General features: G+C 62.6%; 1 protein-coding gene across 1 annotated transcript; it reads left to right on the top strand.

The window, feature by feature from the left end:
• Nucleotides 1-1275: 1275 nt before the first annotated feature.
• Nucleotides 1276-9043, top strand: LOC311157876 (tumor necrosis factor ligand superfamily member 11-like). Its single transcript, XM_084212896.1, has 5 exons — nucleotides 1276-1591; nucleotides 3719-3865; nucleotides 4122-4158; nucleotides 4947-5054; nucleotides 5283-9043. The coding sequence occupies exons 1-5, from the start codon at nucleotides 1316-1318 to the stop codon at nucleotides 5714-5716; spliced, it is 1002 nt and encodes a 333-aa protein (XP_084069022.1). The 5' UTR covers nucleotides 1276-1315; the 3' UTR covers nucleotides 5717-9043.
• The last annotated feature ends 1553 nt before the right edge of the window (nucleotides 9044-10596 follow it).

Below are 10596 nucleotides of genomic sequence, written 5' to 3'. Positions count from 1 at the left end.
CAGGGCAGGGATGGGGCACTGGCACTGCGTAGACACTGAGCTGGCAGAGAGGCAGGGAAATCAGTCCTGAGCCTGGCAGATGCTTTGGGGTGGGAGATCCCCTGCTCTGAGCCCCTGGGGCTCAGAGGAGCCCCAACATCATGGTGCTTCTGGGGACACTGCAGGGTCAGATGTCCTGGGGAGGGGACAGCCCATGGGGCAGCCACCTCCATGATGGTCTGGGGGCTGCTGAGCTGGCTGGGATCTGGGCTGAGGCCACCCACCCTCCCCAAGGCCCAGCAGAACGGGAGAGAGCGGGTCTGCAGGGACACCAGTGTTCCTGTGCTTTCTCAGGTCCACTTTCATTTCACAGGTAACAGCACCTGGAGTCACAGAGTCACCTGAGCACCGAGCTGCCACGGCAGCACCAGGGAACAGCAGCTTGTCCCACCTTTCTGAATTCCAACCTGCTCCACGTTTCTGTTTGGAGCAATGAGAATGTGAGCCAGCAGCAGGACAGAGCCTGGGGCTCAGCAGGGATGGGCAGCCCTGTGCCCAGTCCAGGAGGGCAGGGTGGGCACAGCCCCCAGCAAGGCCTCCAGGAGATGCTCAACAGCTCTTTCCCCCCTGCACCTCTCTGAGCCTTTGCTGATCGCCAGAGCTGACGTGAGGCCCATGACCTAAACCCAGCTCAGGTCGTGTCCCTGCATCCCTGAGACCCTCTGTTCTCAGCCCAGGGACACTGGGGTCTTCTCACCTAGCGTCACCCCAGCAGCTCCCACACTGTCCTGTGATGGTGGTGTGAAGCATATTCATAAATCATGGAATGCCTTGGGTGGGAAGGGACCTTAAAGCTCACCCAGTGCCAAACCCTGCCATGGCAGGGACGCCCTCCACTGTCCCAGGCTGCTCCAGCCCCAGTGTCCAGCCTGGCCTTGGGCACTGCCAGGGATCCAGGGGCAGCCCCAGCTGCTCTGGGCACCCTGTGCCAGGGCCTGCCCACCCTCACAGGGGAGAATATGTTCCCAATATCCCATCCATCCCTGCCCTCCGGCAGAGTGAAGCCATTCCCTGTGTCCTGTCTCTGTGTACCCGTGAAGTGACACTCTGGGGCTCTCTGGGGACACGCACCACCCCCGTGGCCCTGCTGCCTCCCGAGCCGCAGCCCCGGAGCCACCATCGCACCCCTCGGTGTCCCCCCGGTGGCCGCGAGAGACCGACCCCGCCCCCTCGGCCACGGACCACCCCAACCCGCCCCCCGCCCCGCCCCCGCCCCCGCCCCGCCCGTCCCGCCGCGCTCGGGCCCGGGGCAGCGGCACCGGCACCGGCCCGGGCCATGGCCCCGCACCCGCCCGGCGCCGGGCAGTACCTGCGCTCCGACAGCGGCGGCTCCGACACGCCTATGCTGGCCGAGGGTCCCGCTGCCGGGCCCGCTCCCGGTGACTGTCCCGGTCCCGGTGCCGGTCCGGACGGCGGCCCCGGTGCGGCGCGGGGGCAGCGGCGGCGGCGGTGCGGGCCGCTGTGGGGCAGCGTGGCCGTCATGGCTATCCTGGCGCTACAGATCGCCTCCACCACCGGCCTCTTCGTCTACTTCACCATGGCCATCTCCAAGGTGAGCTTTGTCCCGGGACCGGAGCGGGGCTGCGGCCCCGGGAGTCCCGGCGGCTGCGGGAGGGCTCTGCCTGCTCCCGCCCCTCGCCTCTGCCCGCCGGGCACGGCAGCGACCGGCGCCGCCTCGCCGCGGGTCCAGGTGCGGGCTGCGGGGTGGACGCTGCCCCAGCTCCCCAGAGCCGCGGATCCAGATGTGGATTGGAGGGTGGACACTGCCCCAGCTCCCCAGGGAGCCGCGGATCCAGATGTGGATTGGGGGGTGGACACTGCCCCAGCTCCCCAGGGAGCCGCGGATCCAGATGTGGATTGGGGGGTGGACACTGCCCCAGCTCCCCAGGGAGCCGCGGATCCAGATGTGGATTGGGGGGTGGACACTGCCCCAGCTCCCCAGGGAGCCGCGGATCCAGATGTGGATTGGGGGGTGGACACTGCCCCAGCTCCCCAGGGAGCCGCGGATCCAGATGTGGATTGGGGGGTGTGGACACTGTCCCACCTCCCCAGGGAGCCGCGGGACCAGATGTGGATTGGGGGGTGGACGTTGCCCGAGCTCCTCTCGGAGCTGCAGATCCAGCTGTGCAGGCGTGGGCGGAGGGGCGGACACTGTCGCCGATCCAGATGTGGAGAGACGGCGCCTTTGTCCTGGGCCCCGCCTGGAGCTGAGGTTTGCACTGCGAGAGGGGGGCTCTGACCTGGGATCCCATCGGAGTCTCCAGCCGCAGATGGGGGTGCGGGGGGACTTCCCTGGGCTCCGGGCCTCATTGACCCCTGGTTCTGGCTTCATCTTTCCCTCCTCCCATTCCCATCTCCCCCACACTCCAAGATCCCCAAATCCTCCTCACCCCCTTTGTGAGCTGCTGGGACCCCCATTCCAGCAGCTCCTTGCTTGCTCCAGTGCAGCCCAGGCAGCTGTGCTGGGATCCCGCCATTCCCACCTCCCACGGGGTCAGTCGGGCAAAACCACTCCCAAACTTGGCCGTGACGGTCTGATCCTTTCAACAGCCTCGCCAGCCCCTCCCCTCAGTTGCTGATTCCGACCCACAACAACCCCTCAGCAGAGGGAGGGAAAGGCCTGTCAGTAGATCCATGGGTAGAGGGAAATTCGGGGCTGGCAGCAGCTCCGTGGAAGCCGCCCTCATCCCTGAGGGTGCGGCAAGAAAAAAAAAGGGTCCTGCAGTGCCAGACATTTCGCAAAACACACAAGAGACAGGGAAGAAGGAAAAGCCCTGCCACGGATGCAGGGAGAATAAACAGTCTGTCTGGATCCAGCGAGCATCCTTCGGAGTGGGCTCCAGCCCTCCTTCGGGCTTTGTCTCCATCCCTGGGTCACATGAGGTCCCGCTGTGAGGGATTTACATGAAAAAGGCGGGGGGAGGAGGGGAATTGGGAGACACAGCCCCAGGGAAGAGGCGGAGGGAGGAGAAAACCACTGTAGTGGAACAATTTGGGCTGATTTCAGCGGCCGGTCACTGGATCTGTGCTGGGAGTAGGGAGTCAGTCTCTTGGAGCCCCTTCAGGCCCTGGAAGGGGCTCTGAGCTCTCCCTGGAGCCTCCTCCAGGTGAACACCCGCAGCTCTCCCAGCCTGGCTCCAGGGCAGAGGGGCTCCCACCCTCGGAACATCTCCGTGGTTTTCTCTGGAGCCGCTCCAGCAGCTTCCCGTGCCGGGCTGGCCCCGGTTCCGCGGGCGGGCACACGCCGCAGCCAGCCCGGAGGAGCTGCGCTGGCGGCCCTGCCCGGACACGCACCCGCCGCGGGCGTTCCAAGGGAACAGCCCCATCCCGGGGGGATTCGCTGCCTTGGCAGCACCCGGCGCTGCCACCTGGGCGGGCTGCTGTGTGCAGGAACAGCCTGCGAGCCCTCCCGCAGCCCTCCCGCGGGGAATGGCCAAGGGCAGGGCCGGCCGGGGGACCAGGAGGGCAGAGATGAACCCAGATCCTTTCAATCTGAGCTCACAGCGCTGTGCTGTGGATACAGAGGCTGAACTGATCCCAATATCCTGCTTGTTCTCTGAGCGCCCGGGTGCTGGCGGGGCTGGGCTGAAGGCAGCTGCCCCCTGCTCACACCCCAGCAGGATCCCGGCTGCTCCCTTGCTCTGTCCCAGTTTGCCATCACGCTCTCTTTCCATCCCAGCTGAAGTCCCAGGCTCCGGGCAGCGCAGAGGAGCTGCGGTGTCTGCAGGTGCTCAATCAGCAGCCCGAGGGCTCCAGCCTGGAGAAGCTGAGCAGCAGCCAGGCCTGCCTCAAGCTGGCCAGCACCATCAAAGCCTATGTAGCCACGGTGAGCCCGGGACCAGGGGTGGATGGGAGAGCTCCTGGTTGTCCCCGTGCCTCAGTTTCTCCATCTGCCTCACCAGGGCAATGGGAGGGGCGAATAGCCAGGATGGTTCAAGGCAGAAGTGGGACTCAAGCCCTTCACAGTGAGGAGGTGGCAGGGCCCAGAGACAGCGTGACAGGGAAGGTGATGGAGGCTTGGAGTAGGAGCTCATTCCCCATGTCACCTTTAACCAGGGGACTTTCTCTTCTCTGTGGCACAGGTGACCGAGAACGTCATCCGCAGGAGCGCCGTGAAGGGTGAGTCCCTCCTGGGCCAGAGCCTGACCCAGGGAGCTGTGACCCATAGGAACTGTGATCCAGGGGAGCTGTGATCCAGGGAGCTATGATCCAGGGAACTGTGACCCATAGGAGCTGTGACCCATAGAAACTGTGATCCAGGGAGCTGTGATCCAGGGAACTGTGACCCCTGGGAGCTGTGACCCATAGGAACTGTGATCCAGGGGAGCTGGGATCCAGGGACCTGGGATCCAGGGGAGCTGGGATCCAGGGGAGCTTGGATCTATGGGAGCTGTGACCCATAGGAACTGTGATCCAGGGGAGCTGGGATCCAGGGACCTGGGATCCAGGGGAGCTTGGATCTATGGGAGCTGTGACCCAGGGGAGCTGGAATCCATGGGATCTGTGACCCAGGGGAGCTGGAATCCATGGGATCTGTGACCCAGGGGAGCTGGGATCCATGGGAGCTGTGATCCCAGGAGGCCAGCAGGGGATGGGGCGGTGGGTGATCACTCCTGGGGCAAACTCCAGTGCTGTTAGCTGGGGCAGGAGAGGGGAGAGCCAGGATTGCCACTTGCCATGATAGGCACACGTTCTGGGAAGGGGCTGGGGGACAGCTGTGTCCATTTGTCTGGAGGCTGGGGAGGCAGGGCTGTGGCACTCACAGATGTGTTGGTTGATGATTGACAAGACATTTCCAACCCTCAATAACCTTTTGCTCTGGTGGGTCAGTGGGGCATTCCCTGCCCTGCTGGCATGGGGCTTGGTGGCCCCACACTGTTCTTACAGCATCTGTCCCTTTCCTGCAGAGGCCTGGCGGAGCTACTTCAACACCTCAGAGGGGCAACTTCCTCCCAAAATAACTGGAAAACCCTCAGCACATCTCACCCTCCGCCCACAGAGCCTGGCTCAGGATGGTGAGTTGGGGAACCCCTCTGGGCACTGCTGGGTCTCCAAGATGGGAACGGGAGAGAGCAAAAGGCAGGGGACCAGGATGGTTGGGCGGCTGATGGGGAGAGGTGTCTCCTGTTCACTCCAGGACCGCTAAGCTCCAAGCTGGATAACTGGGAAGGGGTCAGAGCCACCCTCTCCCCTCCGTGTGACCGTGTCAGGTCGCTCCTCTCAGCGACTCTCCCTTCCTGCAGGACGCTCCCAGCGCTCCGGGAATCTGTCCCAGTCGTGCCGCCACGCCATCACGCACTGGGGGCACGGCAGCCTCCTGTCCCACGTGCAGAACATGACGTACCGGGCCGGGCGGCTGCGCGTCGAGCAGCCGGGCAAGTACTACGTGTACGCGCAGATCTACTTCCGCTACCGCGGCGCCGGCCGCGACTCGGGCCCGCAGCTCGTGCAGTGCATCCAGTGGCAGCCGGCCCACAGCCCGCCCGTGCTGCTGCTCAAGGGTGTGGGCACCAAGTGCTGGGCGCCCGAGGCTGACTACGGGCTCCACGCGCTCTACCAGGGGGGACTCTTCGAGCTCAAGGCCGGTGACGAGCTCTTCGTCTCCGTCTCCTCCTTGGCCATCGACTCCAGCGACGCGGCCGCCAGCTACTTCGGGGCCTTCCGGCTCGACCTGTGACACCCCTCCTGTCCCACCTGGCCCCTGGACAGTGCGAATGGCCCGGGGTGGCGCAGGGCTCTTATGGCTGCGTGGTTCCTTGTGGTGAGGGAGGAGCCAAGAAGGTCACAGCGATGGCTGCCCGCAGGGCCCTGCTGTGCTCGGTGCCACCCTCCCCGACGGAGGCAGCCGTGAACCAGGAAGGGTCTCCAAGGGCCTACAGGGGACATACACAAGGAGGGACATCCTAGCCCTGGTGGCACAGCACCTCCCAACGGTTCGCTGCAGCGGGGAAGGCACCAGGGCCACATCTGCCACTTCAAGACGAAGTGTCCCCATGGCAGGGTGACACCCACGAGTCTGACGCCACCTTGGGCAGGGCTGTGGGTACCAGGACCTGGGGCTGGAGGCACCCCAGGACACAGGGCTGGCACACCTTGTGGGGATGGGGCAGGTCCAGTGTCAGCCTCTGGAAGGGAATGAAGGAGTTTCAGTTTGGGAGATGAAAGCCTGGGGCAGCGGCAGCGATGGTTGCAGGGAGGGCAAAGGGCAGGACCGTGACACCGCAGCAGTCGCCAGCCCTGGCACCACACCCGGCACGTGCCACTGGGGGCACGTGGTGATCAAGCCAGGCTGCACAAGACCAAGGGCTCAGCACAGCTGCTGACCTAGCACCTCTTCCCATGTGGATTTTGTCCCCCCCAGCCCTCATGGACAGCGCAGTCCCCACTTCCTCACAACTCCAGCCCTGTCAATCCGGGCAGGATCCCAGCTCTGGGTGAGCCCAGTGGTCACAGCAAGACCTTGGAGGGACCAAACCAGCCCTGGGGTGATGGAGGCCAGCCCAGAGGCCAAAGGTGGGTTCAGGCAGGGCAGAGCAGGGCCCAGCTGGCCCAGGCCACGGACACTGGGTGGGCACAGCCCCCTTTTCCAACTTCCCCTGTACTCTGTATCCTACTAAGACTGGGGGGATTTACACAGTGGCAGTGTGGGCTGCCACAGCCATGGGGCTCCCAGGGAGGACAGAATAAAGCCTTGTACTCCAGCACAGGTCTGGCCCCTTTGCACCCAGGACAGAGCCTGGACAGGGTGGACCCGGAGCCAGGTGGAGCAGGGCTGGGGCACTGCCAGAGCTCCAGACAGAGCCCAGCCAAGTCTCCTGCTCATCCTGCGCCCACAGCACCCCCAGGGGCTCTGCAGCTGCCAGCCCCCACGGACATCCGAGGCAGTCCCAAGGGGATGTGTTCCTGCTTCTCAACCCAGAGCCTTCATTCCCGCTGGGCTCAGCTCCTGCAGAGACCCCATGAAATCTGAGCCCACCCCAGCTCCTCCCCTGCACCCATCTGCTCACAGGGGGTCCCAGTGCTCCTCCTCTTTGAGTTTGGGATTGCCCAGCCCAGCACTAAGCCAGGGCCCAGGGTCACCCATGGGCTGTTCCTGGGCAGCTCCTGCCATCCCTCCTGCAGCTCCCCAGGCCTGACTCCCGGCCCTCCACATCCTTGGCCGGGGCTGGGGGCTGAGCCAGGCAGTTCCCACATCCCCCCCAGCCCCAGCTGCTGGGCATTCCCACTCTCCAGCCCCCATCTCCTGCAGGCTCCTGAGCCGGGGGGTTGATACAACCCCCACAGCACAGTGCTGCCCTGGCACCTGCACACAAGCACCTGGACTGGCCCCAATGCAAGGGAAGATTCCCCAGCTCATCCAGAACCTCCAAAAGCTCATCCAAAGCCAGAGAGCACCAAGAGCAGCCTCCAAAGGGGTGACAGGGCTGATCCCCCCATGGCAGGGCTGCAGAGCCCCATTTTCCCAGTCCCCTTGGAGGGATGGAGGGAGCTGAGCCGAGCCTTGGCTCTGCAGCACTTGGCCCTGAAGCATGCTGGGCTCTTGCCCAAAGAAAAAAAAAAAGTACTCCAAACCCCTCTATTCTAAAACCATCCCTTTTCCTCCACCTCTCATCCCCCCTCCTGCTGTCCCAGCCACCTTGGTGACCCCCAGCAGGGCTCTGGACATCCTCAGGTCTCCAACACCCCCGGGAGCACCGAGCTTATCCCACCTCTGGCAGCCGCCGTGGGAGAGCAGAGCTGAAGCAGGGAACAGGGGCTGCAGAAAAGGCAGCAGGTGGTTCCCAGATTTCCTTTGAAAGGGAGTTTAACGCAGCCCAAGGGAGCCAGCAGAGGCTGTGTTTGCCATGGAGGAAGCAGGGAAAGCAGTGAGTGGGGAGAGCTGGGCTCAGTGCCAGCGGGCAATGGCTCACCCCGCTTTCCTGGAAAGGAGAGGGCTCGTGGGTGAGTGGATGGGAGAAGGAGAACTCCAACAGCATCAGGGCAAAGAGCAGCCTCACCCTGTCTGGGAAGAGCCCAGCTGGAATTCCTCACTGGGAGGAACTGGCACAGGTTACCCCGAGAGCCTCAGCCCCTGTGGCCCCTCTGCCTCCTCCAGCATTCTCGCTGTCCTGGTGCTTCCAGCAGAAGGGCTGGACACCCCCAGCCTGGCCAGGGCCAGGCTCTCACCTGGACAAATGGATTGGCCACCAGCAGGAGAACCCAGCAGCACGAAAACCTGGCCTCCATAAAAACTGCCTGAGGCACCTGTGCCAACAGTACCTGTTGGAGGACATGCTCCAGGAAAGAAAGAATAAAGAGTGGAAAGACCTGGATGTGAACACACTTTTCTCTCACTAAGGAAACAAAATCTGCTGAGCAAATGGAGCAAAGTACTGAAGATTTCTCATCAACTTTTCTGTTATTGTTAAAATTGTTTATTAGAAATTACAACTCACTATTTTAATGTGTGTATTGCTGACAAGTTCACTGTAACTCCTGCTCGAAAGCGAAGTCAATGGTCCCTAAACTAACTCTGCAGCCCCTCACACAGCCTCCTCTGCCAGCACCTTCCTCAGGCTGGGGAGAACCACAAGAACAAATATGTCCCCATTATCCCTTCTGACCCTGTCCCCCAAAACCGAGAGCTCCAGCTCCCCAGGCAGCACATCCCTACAGTGTCCCTGCAGTGACAGAGCTCAGAGCCTCCCGGCCCTTCCTTAACACCTCAAGCTGAAGGAGGACAGGGTCAGAAGGGATAGTGGGGAGAAATTCCCCGTGAGAGAGGTGAGGCCCTGGCACAGGGTGCCCAGAGCAGCTGTGGCTGCCCCTGGATCCCTGGCATGTCCAAGGCCAGGCTGGATAGGGCTGGGAGCAGCCTGGGACCGTGGAAAGTGTCCCTGTCCATGGCAGGGCGTGGAGCCAGACGATCTTCATGGCCCTTCCAACCCAAAGCATTCCAGAATTCTGATTCCCTCCTGCTCTAACCCAGCCTAGGAGGTGGGGGGGTGATGGCAGCACTAATAAAATCTGCACACTGACCTGATTTCCCATGGCCTCGCCCTGTGGATTCAATCCAGACACAAAGTGCTTCCTGCAGCTGCTGCCAAAGGACCCTCTTATCTCCACTGCTGAGGAGCTGCTTTTACCTCAGCCCAGGGCGTTCACAGCCCTGAGCCTTTGTCTCTAAATAAATCCTGGGCCAAAGGCTCTTTTTTTCCTTTTTTGTTGTCATAAACCAGCTCATTGCTACTTCCAAGTCTCCATCCCTGCCCAGACACGATCTTGTTTTACTTTCAAGTCCCCAGCCTGGCTCGAGTTCACAGAAGGGAGAGGAAATCCACGCCGAAATCCACGTCACCCCGGCAGGAAATCATTCTTTGGGACGCTGTAAATAAAGCACACAAAGAGAGGCGGCGGGGCGTGGTGTGAGCCCAGCAGCGCCCCTCGCTCTGCCCCAGGGCACCTCACCAGCCACCGCTCCCCCGAGGCAGGAATTCAGCCTGAAAGAAGAGGAAAACAAAACAGAAGCCTCTCTCTTTCCTACAGCACGAAGGATTCACGGAGCTGCAGGATGCTCCTTAAAGCCTCACGAAAGCATTGATGCTGGGGCGCTGGGAGCGAGCAGGAGGCTCAGCTCATCCCTTGAGGAATCCCAGAGGCTTTGGGTGGGAAGGACCTTGAGGGGCCATTTAGCGCAGTCCCATCCCAACTGTGCCGCTCCCAGCCCCTTTTCTGCGGCCCCACTGAGAGCCCAGAGCAAAGAAAGGATTTCTCTCCTTTCCAGGAGCAGTTGTTCCCCGTGCAGCCCGCGGCCCCAGCAGCAGCGGGGCCGTTCCCCCGCTTCCCTCTCGCTCTCAGCAGCCGCGGCCCCCGCTGGGCACACGGGGAGCGCTGGGCCAGCTCCAGCCGGCTGCGCGGGCCTCCCGCACCACTCACACGCGGCTTCCTCCTTCTATTCCCCCCTGAGACAAGCTGGACACATCGGGAAGGAATCATTCCACATTTAAAGAAAATTCCTCATTTTGTGTCCTGTTCAAAGCCCTGCACTATTCCACAGAATCAAGAAATCAGACTGGTTTGGGTTGGGACCTTGAAGATCAGCTCAGTGGGAGGCTCTAAGTCGGCTCCCTGCAGTCGCATCCTGCCCTTGCAGCATCCCACAGCCAAGTGCACCCAGCCCTTGTCCCAGAGAGGTCCCCAAAGTCGTGGGCCATAAATGGGGTATTGCAACACCCCCCCCCCACCCCTCCGGTCCTTCCAGCGGAGGGACCTCCCCCGCTCTGCCCTGCATCTCCGTCTGCCTGCCGAAGGGAACCACAGGGCTCCTCCTGGAGTGAAGCAACGGAAGAGCAAGAACGGGACTGGGCAAAGCCCTTCTCAGGAGCTGGAAGTTCGGCACCGTGAGGACTCCAGATCCTGCTGGCACCCAAAGTGAGCCTCCCTAAAGCCCGGCCCTACTGGGCTTTTCCTGCCCTTCCCACTCCCACCCTCCCAGACTGGAATTTCTCTGGACAGCATCCCCAGGAAACCTCTCCCACTGAAAAAACCATCCATGGGACAGACACGGCGGCACATGAG

This window comes from Fringilla coelebs (assembly GCF_963513975.1).
Source record: "Fringilla coelebs genome assembly, chromosome: 11".
Taxonomy (NCBI): Eukaryota; Metazoa; Chordata; class Aves; order Passeriformes; family Fringillidae; genus Fringilla; species Fringilla coelebs.
This window is presented reverse-complemented; position numbering and strand designations above follow the sequence as displayed.